Raw genomic sequence first — 20335 nt, 5'->3', positions numbered from 1 at the left:
TGAAATTTTACCAGTTGTTCCAGTAACATTCTTTCTTGTAAAAGAAAAGGTGGTTTTCCTGGTGCAGGCTATCACACTGTTACATCTTTAGTCACTTATAACCTGAAACAGTTCCTCAGTCTGTTTTGTGCCCTTGTACTCTTCAAAAATGAGCTTAGGACTTTTCTTAGCCTATTTTGTGTCTGTTCCTCAATGTGAATTTGAGGTTTTTCATGATTAAATGTAGACTGTACTTTTTTTTTTTAGCAAGAAGGCCTCAGAAAAAATAACTGTGGTTTCAGAACATCCTATTAGGAGGGACATAGCATTGACTGGGTCACATTATTAGTGGTGATGGCAACCTTGAACACTTACTGGGTTCAGATGGTATCAGCCAGGTTTCTCTGCTGTCATTTTGTTTTGTTTTTTTAATCAGCAGTATCATGTGGAGAGAATAATTGGAGAGTCTACACAATTCTCTTACTCCCCTAGCTTAAGCCTGTGTTAATTCTTGCCTGAATCAGCTAACAGGATTGTTTCCAGATGCCGTCTTTCCTCCATTTACTAGTTGGCATTCAGCTCTGAGAAGGAGCTTTGCCTTCTCCACCATTTATTTATTTACATCCATATGTTCTCATGTACTCTTATTATCTGTTCTGTTTATTTTGAAGCTAAAATTGTCCCAGATTTGGCCAATGAGAGACCTTCGGGCTGGCTCCCATGTCCTTTGGACATAGAACCATGATTCTTTGAGCACCCCCTTACTTTCTGGCACTACAGGATATTCCATATTCATCTTGTACATTCTCTGCCCCAGTCCTGGAATTAGCCCCTAGTTCCTTTTAGTGAAGAAATGTGTCTAGAAACCATAGCCATAGTAATACATTTAGTAATCTGTTTGCATCAAATTACACAGCAACCATAAGTAAGGATCTAGGAGAGCTAAGTAATCAGTAAGGTAGTCCTTGGGTGCAAGGGGAAACTCAAACCAAGATTATAGAGTATTTAAAAAATGATAATGAGACCCAATCTAGATTATGCAGTGCTCACAGGAACATTCATAACCATCTAGTCACTTCTGTCCATAAAAATTTAAGTGAAAAATGAGTATCCAGTTCAAAAGGAAAAAAACATGCAATAGATTAAAACTTGTTTTTAAAATTTTACAGAATAAACCAACTCCTGATAAAGTGTAAATGAAGTTACTATAGAATCGGAATTCACATATTTTCTTTTATTTGTCAGGTGAGTTATCTGCAGCCATTAGTTGCTGTCCAGGTCTCCTTTAATGCTACCAGCAGTACCGTAAGTGAAGTAACAGTCGAGTGCAAGATTGATGGATCACCCAACCTAAAAAACCAGGATGATCGTGACAAGTTTTTAGGACGAGTTGTGTTCAAAGTCACAGCACGTGCATAGTAGGAGTTAGGCTGTCTCCACAGAGTAAATGTTGTGTTGTCTGTCTTCATTTTGTATCAGCTGGACCTGCCATTCTAGAGTTACGAGACCACCTTGGAGAAAGGTGGGGTGGTACATGACACTGGGATAACATCATAATGTGCTTCCAGATCATAGTGTTCAGTGTCCTTCACGTAACTGCCTGTTGCCTCTGCTGCCTTTTGAACCAGTGTACAGTCGCCAGAAGGGGACCGTGAACACCAGTTCCGAACATGTAGTATGGGGGTCTTATCGTATTTTTATGTGGTTTAATTGCCAAGTGTCTAAAGCTTAATGTGCTGTGCTATGTAAATATTTTATAGATTTAACACTGGTTAACGGTCATATTTTGATGCCAGCAAAGTTTTAGGGATAAAATGGTACCTGAACATCAAGTGACTCTATAGCTGCAAGAAATGTGGTGTGGGGAGAAGGTCTGTATGTGAGGAGGAAAAAAGAAAATAAAAGTGGATTTGAAAGGTTGACTTGATGTTTTGTAAAATTATTTTTTACATGCTGAATTAGTCTGTGGATCTTTTTGATTAAGAGCACAAACTTTATGTTGTAAAACATGTAAAAAATATATATACCGATGGATTATTTTTAGTGCTGGAACTAAATCTCTTATAAAGTATTTTAAACCATAGGTGAAACAGCTTTTTAAGTTAGCCACTATGAATATGCACCTAATTTTTTATGAAATTAAATTCATGTGATTTAAATTGTACAATAGTTTGTGAAATATCTTGTTACTGCTTTTATTTAGCAGACTGTGGACTCTAATAAAATATAAATTGTGAAATACAAAAACTTGGAACTTATTTAAAGCTTCAAACCAGATTTATGTCAGCATTCTTTGACTAGTGTGAAATATTTTCTCCTATCATTGTGTTGGTATGATTGTCATAATGTGAGCTACTTTTTCCTCTGTTGATAAAGGTATGCTTCCTATATGATCTGTGGTTTAAGCCAGTTTTTTACTTTTATCCGTAGAAAGGCCAAAGCAGATATTCTTGGTTTTCCTAGTGTTGGTGGAAGCCCAGATGAGTGAGATGCAGCCCAGCTGGCCCAGAACAGCTGTCTGGAGAGAGCATGAATGCTCCAAGTGGCCCTGACTGGCCAGATGGGCTATGCTGACCCATTGGCAGCCTCTACACCCCACTGGGGTCTCTGCCACTAAGATCTTAGTGATGAAAGATCTTTGTTTTAGAAATCTTTGCAACTAAAGAAAATGTTTCTTGTAGCTGTTAATTAAAACAAACATTCTGGGGCTTTGATTTTTCCTTTCTGCTCTGTCTTATGAGTAGAACACTGTTGCGCAAATGCTGTGATGCTAGACCAGTGTCATGGGCTGCGGGTAGAGTGTCACTTCAGCTGGTCCCACGTGAACAGGTTTTCTATTGTCAGTTTTGGCGCTTATGGAATTCATATTTGCATTTTTGTGTCTTTGAACTGTAACACAGATGAAAGTTCTGCTCTAATGAGCTTCGATAAAAACAAACTACTCAGAACATGAAACAAGAATGGAGATATCCCAAATGGGGCAGTAGGTTTTGAGAATAAAAATGATACATACACATGGGTATGGCTCAACCCACTGACTGCTGCGTGACCTTAGCTGACCTACCCAATTCCTGGCTCTTTCCTACTGAAATGGCTGGGCGCCGGGGGGTGGGGGGGCATTAACGGTTGCAGGCCTACTGCATGCCAGGTAATGATGTGCCAGACTAAGGATACAGAGACAAAGACTTGAAGATGAGAGGGGAATGGAACAGCTCTGGGGCAAACTGTGGTGTGGTAATCACGGTAATGGCAGTGACATGCAAGAATCCAAGGAGAGTGGGGTACGGCTGCCCTAGGAAGGTCTCTCTCAAGAGACAAGTATTACATGGAGGGGAGAATTGGAAGGAGCTGGGCCAGCGTGATGCAAATGAAGAGTTTGGGACTGAAAGGGACTCGACACAATCTCTGAGTCTGCATTTCTGCTTCATTTCACATATTCCTCAGAACTTCACCAGACATCCTAACATGCAGATTCTGATTCCAGAGGAATCTGTTGGATAGAGTCTCTTTTAAGTCATGGCTATGGTGCTTATTCACAGGCCACAGTTTGAATAACAAGGGACCCAAGGACAAACAGATCTGCATCCTCAGTGACTGGGTCTAGCACTAGTTTGACTAGTAGATGGAGAAGATTAAACTGTCAGCTGACTTTAGCTGATACTTAAATATTTAGCAGGTTAGGGAGAGAGGGCCCAATATGGCAAGATAGACCCTTAACTCCCCTCCATGGACATAACCAAATCTACATACTACAGAGCAGTTTCTCCTGAACACAGCTAACTGGACAGCCGTACAACCAGATAGAGCACATGAAGGATTGTAAGAGGGACAAGACCATACCAAAGAGAAACTCCAATCCTGACACTGTTGTGCTGGGTGGAATACTACGGAAAGACTGAACAGATCTGTCTGCCTGAAAGCACAGAAAACTGCCATTTTAAAGGGCAACAAGAATGTAAAAATTACAGCACTGTAACTCTACCAAATGGAAGGGAGCTTTGGAACTCTGGGTTGGAGGGACTGGTGATTGCTACCATTTATACTCACACTCTGCCTTGGTATCACAGATGGGAGGTGGGTCCAGGTACTGTAACCAGTCTACTGTCAGTGAGCCCCTGAACTCTTACACCCACCAGCACAAGGCAGTCAGTGTGGTGCACAGCAGGACACCCTGGTGTATACTGTCTGGCCAGGATGCCCCTCTGGAGAGGGCCAGGACTGCAATGGCCTGTGCCAACATCAGCTTTAGGTATACTGCCAGGGTATTGTCTAGAGACTCACAGGACCAACCACCCCATGCCCAGGCAAGTGAGAGAGCAGAGGAGCATAAAATCGGAACTTTTAGAAGGAAGTCTGTTTCACTGAGGGATGTTGCTCTGGCAGCTAAGTGAGGGGTGGAACCCTCACAAGGACCACGTGGTCTCGGGACCCTTGGGGTCACAGACTGGCGGTGTCTGAGTGTGGCAGAGTTCCCAGGTATTGGAACAGGGAAGCTGGCTGCAGAGAAGGAGCCGAGAAGGGGGCTCTCAGCTCGGAGTTACCTTAAACTGATCCAAGGCATATCAGGCCACTGTTCAAGCAGGGACCCCACAAGTGGCAGATCTGGGGAGACTCCTCCCTCTTTCCTCCTCCAGGAGAAGTGGTGTGGGAGCACGCAGCAGGAATCTGCTGGGTTTGGAGACTCCAAATGAGGCCATGTGCCACAGATAGAAACTCTCGGTCATAGGCCAGGTGACAGTGAAGCATGGCCAGAGACCAGAAGGGAGGGATTGACTGCTTTTCTTTAAGAGCGCACTGAGGAGTGGGGCCCTGAGCTCTTGGCTCCTCCAGGCTGGAGATTGGGAGGCCGCCATTTTCATTCCCGTCCTCCAAAGTTAGGCAGAAAGCGTTTACGGAACAAAAGCTCCCGAGAGTGAACCCAAGTAGATTACTTGGCCTGGCCCCTGGCATGGGCGGTACAATTCCACCTTGGGCAAAGACACTTGAGAATCATGGCAATAGGCCCTTCCCCCAGAAGATCAGCAAGAATATCCAGCCAAGACCAAGTTCAGTGATCAATGAGAACCTCAGAACTCCAGAGCTAGGGGAATATAGCCTGCAGAATTCATGGCTTGTTTCCCCCATGATTCCTTAATCTTTCAAAGTTAAATTTTTAAAATTTTCATTTTTTTTTCTATTTTAAAGTTTTTCCTCTCTCCTGTTTTAACCATCTTACCAATACCTTTTTTTTTTTTTTTAAGATTTGATTTATTTATTTGACAGAGATTACAAGTAGGCAAGAGAGCCAGGCAGGAGATAGAGGAGGAAGCAGTCTCTCTGCAGAGCAGAGAGCCCGATATGGGGCTCGATCCCAGGACCCTGGGATCATGACCTGAGCTGAAAGCAGAGGCTTTAACCCACTGAGCCACCCAGGCACCCCAATACTTTTTTGAAAAATTTTCAATTTTCATTTTTATAGTCATATTCTATCCACTTATTGTATTTAAACTTATTTTTTCTTTAAAATTTGGGATACAGTGTCTTCTAACACCAAAATATACCCTAAATCTAGTGTATGGCTTTGTTCTAGTCTCCAGTCTGATCATATTCTTTTTTTTTTTTTAAAGATTTTATTTATTTATTTGACAGAGAGAGAGATCACAAGTAGGCAGAGAGGCAGGCAGAGAGAGAGGAGGAAGCAGGCTCCCCGTGGAGCAGAGAGCCCGATGTGGGGCTCGATCCCAGGACCCTGAGATCATGACCTGAGCCGAAGGCAGCGGCTTAATGCACTGAGCCACCCAGGCGCCCCAGCCTGATCATATTCTTGTTTTTAAATTATTTTCTTTCTTTTTTCAGCCAACTTCTTAACAATTCCTTGTTTAAAATCTTTTTAAATTTTCATCTTTACATTCATATTCCATCCTTTCATATTTACCCATATATATACATATATATATACATATATATATATATATATTTTTTTTTTCCTTTAAGATATTGGGAGGCAGTTTTTTCTAAGAGACCAAAATACACCCAAAATCTAGTGTGTGGATCTGTTCTGTTCACCAGCCTCATCATATAATTTTCCCCCTTTTCCTCACCTGGTTTCGGGTCTCTTCTGATTTGTTTAGTGTATATTTTTCTGGTGTCCTTGTTACCCTTTTAGCATTTTGTTCTCTCATTCATCTATTCTTCTCTGGACAAAATGATAAATTGGAAAAACTCACCTCAAATAAAAGAGTAAGAGGGAGTACCAACTGCCAGGGAGCTCACATTAGTAAGACGTTGGAACTAGAGTTCAGAATTACGATTATAAAGACACCAGCTGGGCTTGAGAAAAGCATAGAAGATACTAGAGAATTCCTTTCTGGAGAGAGAAAAGAACTAAAATCTAACCAAATTAAAAATTAAAAAAAAAAGTTATTAATGAGGTACAATAAAACATGGAGGCTCTTGCTGCTAGGATGAATGAGGCAGAAGAGAGAATTAGTGATATAGAAGACCAAATGATGGAGAATAAAGAAGCTAAGCAAAAGAAGAGATAAACAACAACTGGACCATGAGGGGAGAATTTGAGAGATAAGTGATACCATAAGATGAAACAATATTAGAATAATTACGATCCCAGAAGAAGAAAAAAGCGAGAGAGAGGGGCAGAAGGTATATTGGAGCAAATTATAGCAAAGAATTTCCCTAATTTGGCAAAGGGAACAAGCATCAAAATCTAGGAGGCACAGAGAACCCCCCTCAAGATCAATAAAAATAGGTCCACACTCCATCATCTAATAGTAAAACTTACAAGTCTCAGTGATAGAGAAAATCCTGAAAGCAGCTCAGGACAAGAGGTGTGTAACATACAATGGTAGAAATATTAGTTTGGCAGCAGACCTATCCACAGAGACCTGGCAGGCCAGAAAGGACTGACATGATATATTCACATAGCGAGCACAAAAGGAGAAAAATATGCAGTCAAGAATACTATACCCAGCTAGGCTGTCATTGAAAATAGAGATATAAAAAGCTTCCGGGATGAACAAAAACTAAGAGAATCTGCAAACACCAAACCAACCCAATAGGAAATATTGAAGGTCCTCTAAGCAAAGAGAGAGCCTAGAAGTAACAGACCAGAAAGGAGCAGAGACAATATAGAGTAACAGTCACCTTACAGGCAATACAATGGCACTAAATTCATGTCTTTCAATAGTTACCCTGAATGTAATTGGGCTAAATGCCTCAGTTAAAAGACACAGGGTATCAGAATGGATTTAAAAAAAAAAAAAAAAAAAAGACCTATCCATATGCTGTCTACAAGAAACTCATTTTAGATCCAGACACTTTCAGTTTTAAAGTGAGAGGGTGGAAAACAATTTACCATGCTAATGGACATCAAAAGAAAGCTTAGGTGGCAGTCTTTCTATCAGACAAATTAGATGTTAAGCCAAAGACTATAATAAGAGATGGGGAATGACACTATATCAGACTTAAAGGGTCTGTCCAACAAGAAGATCTAACAATTTAAAATATCTATGCCCCTAACATGGGAGCAGCTAACTATGTGAGCCAATTAATAAAATCAAAGGGGCACCTGGGTGGCTCAGTGAGTTAAGCCTCTGCCTTTGGCTCAGGTCATGATTTCAGGGTCCTGGGATTGAGCCCTGCATCAATCAAATCCCTGCTAAGCAGGGAGCCTTCTTTCTCCCTATATCTGCTTACCTCTCTGCCTTTGTGTGATCTCTGTCAAATAAATAAATAAAATGCTTTTAAAAAATAACAAAATCAAAGAAACACATTGACAGTAACACAATAATAGTATGGAACTTTAACACCCCTCACTGCAGTGGAAAGATCATCTTAAGCAAAAGATTAAGAGGGAAACAAGGGATTTGAATGACACACTGGACTAAATGGACTTCACAGATAAATACAGAACATTCTATCCTAAAGCCATAGAATCCATATTCTTCTTGAGTACACATGAAACATTCTCCAGAATAGATCACATACTGGGTCACAAATCAGGTCTCAACCAGTACAAAAGACTAGATTATTTCTTGCATATTTTCAGACCACAATGTTTTGAAACTTGAACTCAATCACAAAAGGAAATTTGGAAGGAATACAAATACATGGAGGGTAAAGAGCATCCTACTAAAGAACGGATGGGTCAAACAGGAAATTAAACATGAATTTTAAAAATACATGGGAACAAATGAAAATGAAAACATGACAGTTCAGAACTTTTGGGATGCAGCAAAGGCAGTCCTATGCGAGAAGTATATAGCAATACAAGCCTTTCTCAAGAAACAAGTCTCAAATATACAACCTAATCTTACACCTAAAGGAGCTAGAGAAAGAACAGCAAATAAAGCCTAAACCCAGTAGGAGAAGAGAAATAATAAAGAGCAGAAATCAATGAAATAGAAACAACAAAACCAAAACAAAGAGTAGAAAGATCAACGAAGCTAGGAGTGTGTTCTTTGTAAAAATTAATAAGACTGATAACCCCCTGGCCAGATTTATCAAAAAGAAAAGAGAAAGGACCCAAATTAATAAAATCATGAATGAAAGAGGAGAGATCACAACCAACAGGGAGACCATACTATTATAAGGACATATTATGAGCAATTATATGCCAACAAATTAGACAATCTGGAAGAAATGGATGCATTCCTAGAGAAGTATAAATTACCAAAACTGAACCAGGAATAGAAAACCTGAACAGACCCATAACCAGCAAGGAAATTGAAGCAGTAATCAAAAATCTCCAACAAACAAGAGCCCAGGGCCTGATGGCTTCCCAGGGTAATTCTACCAAGCATTTAAAGAAGAATTAATACCTAGTCTTCTGAAACTGTTCCAAAAAAATAGAAATGGCAGGAAAGCTTCCAAACTCTTTTTATGAGGCCAGCATTACCTTGATCCCAAAACCAAAGAGAATCAAAAAGGAGAATTACAGACCAATATCCCTGATGAACATGGATGCAAAAATTCTCACCAAAATACTAGTCAATAGGATCCAACAGTATATTAAAAGGATTATTCACCATGACCAAGTGGGATTTATTCCTGGGCTGCAAGTTTGGTTCAATATCCACAAATCAATCAGTGTGAAACAAAAATTAAAGAAAGAACAAGAAACACATGATACTCTCAATAGTTGCAGAAAAAGTCTTTGGCAAAGTACAGCATCCTTTCTTGATCAAAATTCTTCACAGTATAGGGATAGAGGGTACATATCTCAATATCATAAAAGCCATCTATGAAAAACCCAAAGCAAAGATCATTCTCAATGGGGAAAAACTGAGAGCTTTTCTGCTAAGGTCAGGAACACAGCAGGGCTGTCTGCTATCACCACTGCTATTCAGCATAGTACTGGAAGTCCTAGCCTCAGCAATCAGACAACAAAAAGAAACAAAAGGCATTAGAATAGGAAAGAAGTCAAACTCTCACTCTTTGCAGAAAATATGATATTTTATGTGGAAAACCCAAAAGACTCCACTCCAAAACTGCTAGAACTCATATAGGAATTCAGTAAAGTGTGAGGATAGAAAATAAATGCTCAGAAATCAGTTACATTTCTATACACCAACAACAAGACATAAGAAAGAAAAATTAAGGAGTCGGTCCCATTTACAATTGCACCAAAACCCCTAAGATACCTAGGAATAATCTAACCAAAGAGGCAAAGGATCTATACTCAGAAAACTATAGAATACTCAAGAAAGAAACTGAGAAAGACACAAAGAAATGGAAAAATGTTCCATGCTCATGGATTAGAAGAACAAATACTGGGGCACCTGGGTGGCTCAGGCATTAAGCGTCTGCTTTGGGCTTAGATCATGATCCCTGGGTCCTGGGATCAAGCCCTACATTGGGCTTCCTGCTCAGGAGGAAGCCTGCTTCTCCCTCTCCCACTCCCTCTCCTTGCATTTACTTTCTTGCTGTGTCTCTCTGTCAAATAAATAAAATCTTAAAAAAAAAAGAACAAATATAAAAATGTCTATGCTACCTTGAGAAATCTGCACATTCAATGCAATCCCTATCAAAATACCATCAACTTTTTTTCACAGAACTGGGAAAAATAATCCTAAAATTTGTATGGAACCAGAAAAGATCCAAGACTCCAAATAACCAAAAGAATGTTGAAAAAGAAAACCAAAGCAGGTGGCATCACAATTCTGGACTTCAAGTTCTATTACAAAGCTGCAGTCCTCAAGACATTATGGTACTGGCACAAAAACAAACACATAGATCAATGGAACAGAATAGAGAGCCCAGAAATGGACCCTCAACTATATGGTCAGCTAACCTTAAACAGTGCAGTAAAGAATATTCAGTGGAAAAAAGACAGTGTCTTCAACAAATGGTGTTGGGAAAATTGGACAACCACTTGCAGAATAATAAAACTGAACCATTTCCTTATACTACACACAAAATAGACTCCAAATGAATGAAAGACCTAAATGTGAGACAGGAATCCATCAAAATCCTTGAGGAGAACACAAGCAGCAACCTTTCAACTTCAGTTGCAGCAACTTCTGCTAGACTCATCACCTAAGGCAAGGGAAACAAAGGCAAAAATGAACTATTAGGACTTCATCAGGATAAAAAGCTTTTGTACAGCAAAGGAGACAGTCAAAAAACCCAAAAGACAACTGATAGAATGGGAGAAGATATTTGCAAATGACATATCAGATAAAGGGCTAGTATCCAAAATCTATGAAGAACTTATCAAACTCAACACCCAAAGAACAAATCCAATCAAGAAATGGGCAGAAGACAGGAACAGACATTTTTGCAAAGGCATCCAAATGGCCAACAGACACATAAGAAAATGCTCAACATCACTCAGCACCAAGGAAATACACATCAAAACCACAATGAGAGATCACCTCACACTAGTCAGAATGGGTCATATTAGCAAGTCAGGAAATGAAAGATGTTGGCGAGGATGTGGAGAAAGGGGAACCTCCTCCATTGTTGGTGGGAATGCAAGCTGGTGCAGCCACTCTGGAAAACAGTGTGGAGGTTTCTCAAAAAGTTGAAAATAGAGCTACCCTACAACCCAGCAAATGCACTACTGGGTATTTATCGTAAAGATACAAATATAGTGACCCAAAGGGGTATGGGAACCCCAATGTTTATAGCAGCAATGTCCATGATAGCCAAAGTATGGAAAGAGCCCAAATGTCCAAATAGATAAAGAAGATGGGTATATATATGCAATGGAATACTATTCAGCCATCAAAAAATTGAAATCTTACCATTTGCAAGGACATGGATGAAACTAGAGGGTATTACGCCAAGTGCAATAAGTCAGTCAGAGGAAGGCAAATATCCTATGATCTCACTCATATGTGGATTTTAAGAAAGAAAACAGATAAACATGGGGAAGGGAGGGAAAAATAAGATGAAATCAGAGAGGGAGAAAAACCTTAAGAGATTCTTAACTATAGGGAACAAACTGAGGGTTGCTGGGGGGGGGGTGGGGAATAGGATAACTGGGTGATGAACGTTAAGGAGGACAAGTGATTTAATGAGCATTGGGTGTTACATGCAACTCATAAATCACTGAACTCTGTCTGAAACTAATAATATACTGTGTGTTAAGGATTTGCTTTTAAGTTAAAAAATAGGAAAAAAAGAAATTTTTGCTCTAAAACAATATATGACTGTAGAAGATTCTATCAGATCCTCAACAAATGACTCCAATGGACAAGATTAGTCTGTATAGCAGGCAGAATTTTAAAATCCATATTCATTAAAAACGAATATTGCGATGTTGCTGGTTCGTAATCTCAGGAGCTTTCTGGGTGAAATCTGACACTGGCCCCCATACGTGGAGGGCAGGGAGAGGCCAAAAGAAGATGTAGACCCCACCAGATTGGTAGGTGGCAGTTTTGATAAGCCAAGGCATCTTAATTTTAAGGTTCATCTTGGGAGGCAGCAAGAGAGGTGAATCACCACACCTGTGTGCCAAATATTGAAAGTTTATCTAAAGGACCTACTTAGGTTCAGTCATGTATACTCGGCAGGTGTTCTCAACAACACATCATTATCTCAAGGCACTGTTCTTGCAGCAGCCTCTGAGAGCAAACAGAACCCACATTTCAAGGGCAGAGGAGGAAGGGAGAGGAGCAAAGGCCCAGCTCCTGGGTCAACTGGCAGTCATGTTTTTTCTTTTTCTTTTTTTTTAAGTCATGGCTTTTCATTGAGTTTATAAACATGTTTATAAGTAAGTTGCAAATACATGAAACCAAGACATTATGGTTTAAAAGCGGTGCAAGGGTACTTTGAAAACCTCACCTATGGTACTTTGATGATCATCTGGATCCCTCCGAGAGGCAGCTATTTTAAAGAGGGGCTGTTTCAGAATCCATCCAAGGCAGTTTGTTAATTAGCTATCTGAAGGTAATTCCATAATAGTCTGCCTCCTCCCCACCCCAAGAATCAGCCAGATTCCAGGGGTCCCAGGCCCCTGTGACAGCCTCACTAGAGGAACCCCAACTAGTGGTTTACCCCTGGGGTGAAGAAACTGCAGAATCAAACAGCAGCCACTGACCCATGTTCTCTTTTATAATCCCAGTGGGTTTTCTTGCATTGATAAGGAAAATCTGTGTTCTAAAATGGCTGACCAAGCCAGCGAGGGGAATGCCAGTCCTGGTCTCAGGGCCGTTCTGGGTTTTCCTCCTGCCCTGCCTGTCCTGGGCGCGAAAGTGCCACATAAATGGAAGTAAACGTGTATAAATTACCTCCTTTGTTTGTGCTCGGGACTCAGGCCTTTGGAGATCACTCTCCTGAGTCCACTAGTGTTAAACCTCTGATCCTCCAATATCTCCACGTGCCGCCTGGTTCTTCCGGGGGCGATTCAGTCCAGGTTCCCTAACAGAACGTCTCTTCCTCGAGGAACCTTCTGAGGTTCTAAGGGTGGCTGCGCAGTGGAGGAAAATTGTCACCGTCTGTGCTCCGAGCTCTGGTACACACTCAATCCAATTTTCTAGATGATGGCCTTTTCAAAAGGCATGATTTAGGGGCGCCTGGGTGGCTCAGTGGTTTGGGCCGCTGCCTTCGGCTCGGGTCGTGATCTCGGGGTCCTGGGATCGACTCCCGCGTCTGGCTCTCTGCTCTGAAGGGAGCCTGCTTCCCTCTCACTCTCTCTGCCTGCCTCTCTGCCTACTTGTGATCTCTCTCTGTCAAATAAATAAATAAAATATTTTAAAAAAAAAAAAAAAGGCATGATTTAACCCCTCCAAATACTACCTCGCCATCTTTCATGGATCTCTCATAATATGGGATCTCAGAAATGGGAGGTCCTTTTGCAGGCTCTGACTGCCTCTGTCAGCATTGTGTCTCTCTCCCCCAACCTGCCCCAAAGGCATGTGGCTCAAAGCTCACCCACGCTGTTCAGAGGCCTGCCCAGTGCTAGTCTCGGCTTCTTTGTTGAGTGTTGCGTTTACACTTGAATGTTCCTGCTTCTTTGTGATTCTAAATCCCAAGTCTTCCAAGTGTGTAGTTTTCTTAGCTGTGACTGTCAGACAGCCCCTCAAGGGCAGAAACCTGCACTCTGGTGGCTTTGTGTCTCTCCTCACAGACCTTGCCGACTAGAACATCCCAGCCTCCAAGGCACATGCACTTGTCAGCTGTTGTACTGACCTCTGGCCATATTAGCTTGGTCCTAGTTCCTTAGGAGTTTTCCTCAGAATTCAACATTCCAGTGTAGCGCTAACCACCTTCACCTTCATCGACTCTTCTGAAATGCGCGTGAGCCAGGAGGCAGAGTGGAGGCTGCCCTTCTCGAAGGGGGAACTGAAGCCGGCAAGACACTATAACAGCCCAGGGTCTTCTCTGTCTTTTTACGAGAGCCCACGCTGGAAACAACGGTCTTCACTCCAGACCTCCGATCCCATGAATTCCAGCATAACGATTTGATATTAGTGTGCATGTCTTTATAAGCACCACCTTACCCCGTTTAACACTGTTTTACTTCCTGTTTTTCTCTATCCTGTGCAACCATCCTAATTACACACCCAGAACGAACAGGTATTAGCAAAACCATAGCAAAGTGCACACAGTCAAGGAGAGGAAAGCTCTTTTATAGCCGGAAGGGGGCAGTTGGGAAGGGCTGTTACAAACAAAAAGTCCATTGGATTAAATGGGGAGGTCGTAGTATCGTGGCTTCTGATAGGCTGATTGTGACGGTCTCTCATTGGCTGGGCTCATTGGCTCCAAGGTGGAGGAGGAAACCTTTTCTTAATGTAGCGAAGGAGAGTAAAGTGCTGTTCACTTGCAAGCAGCCTCTCTCCCTGTTGGGTCTGCGATCACCGGAAACAGTAGGGCGTGAGAACTGCCCATCCTGGCCTCCCGATTTCATTCTAAATGAGTTTTCCTTTTATTAATTTTCACAACTCCTTATGTTTAAATCCTTTCTCAGCCTCTTGCTCAGGCTCTCTGTTTCTGAGTGTTGGTTTGTAAAATAGGGCTAAGTACTTAAAATAGTGTCTGGTAGTTGGTGCTGTATTTCTTACCTTTTTATTATTGTTGTTAAAGTTTAATTATTTGGGAAACAAATTATGTCTCCCTTCCTGTGCTTCATGCTCTGGCCACAGCAGTCTCAATTTGGTTAAGCACATTCCCTACACTCAGCACGAGGTTTCGGAGCCAGTGCCAGCTGGTCAGCTTAGGAGACTTGCTTAGGGTTTGTGAAATGTATCTCAACCAACTTGACTGTCACTAATTCAACTTACAACTAGTTACTAATTCAACTGGCTGAAAGGGTTTTTCCTTCAGAGAGGTGCATCCCCAGCCTAGTAATATACATATGGGTACAGAGGGTAGGAGGAAAACAGGCTCTGTGTCTGATCCAGGAGGCCTTTTTTTTTTTTTTTTTTTTAAGATTTTATCTATTTTTATTTGAGAGTGAGTGAATGAGTGGGAGAGCGCATGAGCGGGCGGATGGGCAGGAGAGAGAGAGAGAAGCAGACTCCCCTGCTGAGCAGGAGGTGCTTAATCCCAGCCGCCAGGATCATGACCTGAACCCTCCAGGTGCCCCCTGGCAGGCCTTTTTAAATGGGCTTCTGATTGAATATGCCTGGATTCAGTTCACCTTTTATTTTTTTTTAAGATTTTATTTATTTATTTGACAGATCACAAGTAGTCAGAGAGGCAGGCAGAGAGAGAGAGGAGGAAGAAGGCTCCCTGCTGAGCAGAGAGCCGGATGTGAGGCTCGATCCCAGGACCCCGGGATCATGACCTGAGCTGAAGGCAAAGGCTTTAACCCACTGAGCCACCCAGGTGCCCCTCACCTTTTATTTTTAAAGATGTATTTATTTGAAGGAGAGAGAGAGCGCACACGCACGTGGGTACGAAGTGAAGGGGGCAGACAGAGAGGAAGAGAGAATCTCAAGCAGACTCCACGCTGAGCAGGGAGCCCAACTTTTAAATCAGGGATCTAAACAGGCCTGTCTTTGAACTTAAGATGAGGCTGGACTGAATGTTTGGCAAACCTTTCAGAACTCAGTCTTGAAGCAGTAGCCTAATGCCTTGTGTTGGTCCCTCTGGCATTTAAGGCTTTTCCCTCCCTGGATGAAAAGATTGGGTGTGGACTTTTCTCCCGCTAGAACTCCAGAGTCGAGATCCTTTCTTTGCAAATAATTTGGTCTCTTCATGACTTTGGGCGGGTCACTCACCTTCTGTACTGTTAGAACTTCTCCTGGGAAGATATTACAAACAAATTCACGTGGGAAGCAGCTGGGAGTATTACGAGTTTTTTGATGTAGTTCTTAGTCATCTGTTTTTGACTATATAAAACACTCATTCCCTCCCATGCTCTCTGGCTTCTCTAGGCAAGTGTTCTCTTGTTAACAGCTGCCCACACTTAGGTATGGAAGAATCCAGTGGCTGCCAGTTAGAACAAGCATGTTAATGGCAGCAAGCCGACAGCTAGCTAGTAAAGGACTGGGGGAGGGGGAATAAAGCAGCTGTTTTGGTTTTGAAACATGGACCATACTGGCTTGGGGCTTAGCAAAGATGTGTAGCCTGCATACTTCCCCAGTCTCTTCTTGGCTTATAACAAATAAACCAGTAACCTTCCTGGGTGTGAGAAGAAGGATCCAGTACTCAAGAGCCCAGCTTGGTTGGAAAAGAAGTAGAGTTGGTGGACAAGTGCTAGAAAAGATAAGGCTATAAAGATAAGACTACGAACCAGAGGCCGAGTGACTAAGGTCTGGGTGTCCCCTCAGGCTTTCCCCCTAGTAGTCACAGTATTTTTTCTGCTTAGATCAGCTTATTTGCTACTACCACGCAATTGCTTCCTGAGGCAGGCAAATGCCTCACCTTTGCAACTTTTCACTCTTTTCTCTGTCCTCTCCTCTCTTGACTCAATCCAGCAGAAGTGAGAACACAGGGTGGTAAGAGGCCAATCTTTCAAACTTACCCAGGCTTTGCCCAGATCATCTGTGCTGAAGGTGAGAGCATTATTTGTTTATTCAAAACTAACCAAAAAGTCAAAAAACTTTGGGAGAGTGTATAAGTCACTTTTCCATTCATTCATTCACTCATTCAGTAAAAAGACTAGGAGCCTATTATCATACATCAGCTGTTGTTTCAGGCCCTGAATTTACAAAGATGAAAGTCCATGTATAACAAATGAGTTCCTGATTCTAAGTTATTGTTAGAGAATTTCCAATTTCCAAGAAAAAAGATTTCCACTGGGTTCCCTCACACTGACAGTGAAAGTTGAGTATTCCCAAGTGGGGTGGACACTGGCTTATGATTCCTGGGCTTATGAGCAAACTTCCTTCCTCCTCTCTCAAGCAGGTGTTCCAGCCATAGAGGTCCTTCAGACATCCCCAACCACCCACAGTATGTGTGTCGTGTGGGGAGAGGGGTGCTTACAGACATACACACACCGTATCTCACAGGAAGGAAGATGACAGGTAAGGGTGTGTAAAGTACATTCTGACTTTCCCTACTAAGGGTGTCTCTTTTCACTTAAAACTATGCCAAGAAAGTTAACAGATTGCTAGTCAACGGCAGAGTGTGTTCTAATAATGCCTACTTTAAAAAAATTTTTTTTTAAATTTGTATTTGAGCGTGAGAGAGAACACAAGCTGGGGGGAGGAGCAGAGGAAGAGGGAGAAGCAGACTCCCCAGTGAGCAGGGAGCCCGACATGAGGCTCAATCCCAGGACCCCAGGATCATGACCCGAGCTGAAGGCAGATGCCCAACCTACTGAGCTACCCAGGTACCCCTAATACTGCTTATTGAACGTTGACAAAATCCTACAGAAAATTTGGAATGTTGTTATAGGATTATAGGGATTATTTTAAGGGATTCGGACTGTTTATTTATATGTGTGTGCATGTGTGCAAAGAAATGTCAACTAATTTCCTCAAATGGCAGCTTATCAAGTGAATAGATTGATTCACGGTTTGTCTTTCAATTCATTAATTTATACCCAGCAGTACTTTAACTCAATCAGGGCCTTCCAGTGCCGCGATTGGTAATGTTGTCGTGCAACCAAAATCTAAAACAAAACAAAACAAACCAAAACAACACAAAGGAGACTGTGCTTCCGCTTACCAGCTGCTGCAGCTGGCACTGGAGTTTTCATTCCCTGCCTCCCCATCTGGAGGGAGAAACAGCTGCTGACTGCTGATCAGCCATTACCCTCCAGGGCCTCTATGGTTCGCATGGCTGATGATATATGGATGTTGCGGTCTTTCATTTCTAGGCTTATTCTGCTTGTGGTATGTCAGCTGGGGAAGGTCATCAAAAAGACGGGACTGCCAGCTGGTCCATGAGTTGGACCCTGGCCCTCAGGCTTCCTCCTCCCTTCCGTGTGTGCGAACGGGGTTTCTGCTTGCCTCTCCCATTCCCAGAGGCTGCTCCAAGGACACAGCCTTGCTACAGTTGAGAACACCTGCACGGTGTACATGACTAAACCCAGTTAAGGCCTCTTTATGAACTTTTAAGATCTGCACAGTGAGTATGGGATGCATTTATCTTGCTGCCGCCCAAGGTAAGTCTTAAATATAAGTCCCCTTTGCTTCTTAGAATTGCCACCTACCAACCTGGAGTGGCCTGCCTCTTTACCCTCTCCCTGCCCTCTGGCTACGGGGCTGTTTTTGGATTCCACCTGGAAAGTCCCTGAGGTTGCAAACCAACAGTATATCCCCAGACTTTTTCTCCCATCAGTTTCTGTGTTTGTCCTTTGTCATGATGGCTGGGAGTGGCCGCAGCCTGTCCTAGCAGGCACCCACCTCCCTGGCCAAACCCCAACCCTGTAACTTGCTGGTGTTTTTGCCCTCCAGACTCTGAGAGATCTTTCAGAAGGGATTCACGATGGGGAAGAGATGGGGGGAGGAGGGAGGAACTCTCCCTGGCAAGCTTATTTCTTTGGCCAGGCCTGTCTTTAACCTGCCCAATCAAGAAACAGGCAAGTTTTCTGGCACAGGTCTGACCGGGAGGTCGTAGCTGCCCTTGCAGTAGCAATCCTTAACGAAGAGGTTTTAGAAATGTTTTTTGAGAAACTATCTCTGGAAACACTGGGGCTGGTGTTGTCCATTCACAAGCCCTGTCTCTCTCCAAAGACTCTTCCTCTGGAGGTCTATATCCCTGAATACAGGTGAGGAAGCCAGAGACCTGGGACCTTTGAAGGTGCCCGCCTTCCCCACCTTGCTGCCAGGGGCTGACTCAAAACCCTGGTGAAAGTAGCAGGCAGCTTCTTGTGTTCTGCCCTGGCTTGTCTGTTTGAAGGTAGGGGAATGAGAGGAACATTACCCCCACTGGAGGAAATGTGGTTGGATGACCTGCCTCACTGTACATGCCTTTAACCTGACTTGAAAGAGGGTCCACTGGGCTCACGTTTGGTTCTGGTTCTTAAAAATAATTTCCCAAAGTATTTATTAAAATAAAAATCTGTCATCTTCATCATTCATATCTTTAACTGTTAGTAGTGATTTTTAAACCAAATGTTTTAGATCATAGGTAGGTTGAAGCCCATCCTGCAGAAACACTGGCCTCTCCTCTGCAGGGAAAGGCCTTGTCTCTCCTCCAGGGACACATCACAAAAGCAGACAATACCAAGAGGTTTTAAAAACACATTCTATGCAAGCACTTTTTGTTGTGTTCAGATAGAAGAATAGGACACAAATCTTCATTCACTGGAGGTGTAAAAACAAGTCTATTTACACATTAGCAGAATCTGAAAACCATCCCAGTGGACGTGGTACCCTCCAGGGCTGTCATATCCGAGCTTCGTGTACATTCTTCTCAAATTTCTCACCGAGTTCTGGCTTGTTGGGAACCATGGCCAAGTGGTAGGGTTTGAAAGAAAGCTAATCTCCTAGTCTTCCGACAGGCCTCTTGAGCAAGGCGGGAGATAAGCAACTGAGCAAGAAGTGATGAGGTGACAGTCACTGTGCCCTGTGGCAGAAATGTCAGAAAGTGATTTGCATAAAAGTGAGCAAGCGCTTCTGACAAATTTGATTTTGCCTGAAGTGGGAGTGGTTTCACCCACTCTGATACAGGTCTTCTTCACCACAGTGCATTTTATATTCAGAGAAGATTTCAAGAAACAAATTTTAACAAGGAGCTGGAAAGTTCTCTCAGGAGGAAGGTGGAGCGGGCAGCGTTCTGGGAGCTGGCAGGCACCTGGCTGTCATCCACAGTAACAGCAGATGAAGACCTCCTGACAGGCCAGAAAGCTGGGAAGGCTGGTGGTGGCTCTGGGTGTCAGCAGCAGTAAGAGGAGCTAGCACTCGAATAAAGATGCAAAAACAGATGAGGTAGGGAACTAAAGAGTAGTTCATCTGTCAGAAGGGAGGGAGCAAAAAACAGCTTTTAGGAATATGAATCTAAAAAGATGACGATTGGGGCGCCTGGGTGGCTCGGTGGATTGGGCCTCTGCCTTCGGCTCGGGTCATGATCTCAGGGTCCTGGGATCGAGTCCCGCATTGGGCTCTCTGCTCAGCAGGGAGCCTGCTTCCCCTCTCTCTCTGCCTGTCTCTCTGCCTACTTGTGATCTCTGTCAAATAAATAAAATAAAATCTTTAAAAAAAAAAATAAAAAAAAATAAAAAGATGACGATTGTCAAATGGATTCTGTCTCCTGGAGGCGACTCTTGGTTGAGGCTGTCTTCTTTCTGATGCTTTGTCCTCTCAGGCAAGCGCCCTTCACCAAAAAGCTGGGTTTTGAAGTAAACAGCTCCTAGAGTCTGCAGACATCTTCCCTGTCAGCAGTGCGGACATTCCCGACAGTCCTTCACATCCCCCATGGGGCTGCAGGAGCTAAAGCACTCTCTCATGGCCAAATGATCCAGTCCTCGGACACATAACCAAATGGCTCTAAGAAGTGGCTACATGGGGGTGGGTAAGAG

The 20335-nt window shown here is 42.8% G+C and overlaps 1 protein-coding gene across 1 annotated transcript in view; it reads left to right on the top strand.

Moving 5' to 3' along the window:
* The window catches only part of ATP1B3 (ATPase Na+/K+ transporting subunit beta 3), a 44636-nt gene extending 42737 nt beyond the window's left edge, over nucleotides 1–1899 (top strand). Inside the window, exon 7 of the mRNA XM_046002919.1 lies at nucleotides 1225–1899. Within this exon, the coding sequence (XP_045858875.1) occupies nucleotides 1225–1398 (174 nt within the window). The 3' untranslated portion in view covers nucleotides 1399–1899. The remainder of the gene's footprint in view (nucleotides 1–1224) is intronic.
* Nucleotides 1900–20335: the final 18436 nt, after the last annotated feature.

Source organism: Meles meles, chromosome 4 (assembly GCF_922984935.1).
Source record: "Meles meles chromosome 4, mMelMel3.1 paternal haplotype, whole genome shotgun sequence".
In the NCBI taxonomy this organism is placed as follows: Eukaryota; Metazoa; Chordata; class Mammalia; order Carnivora; family Mustelidae; genus Meles; species Meles meles.
Note: the sequence above shows the minus strand (reverse complement) of the source record. Positions and strands in the feature narration are given on the sequence as shown.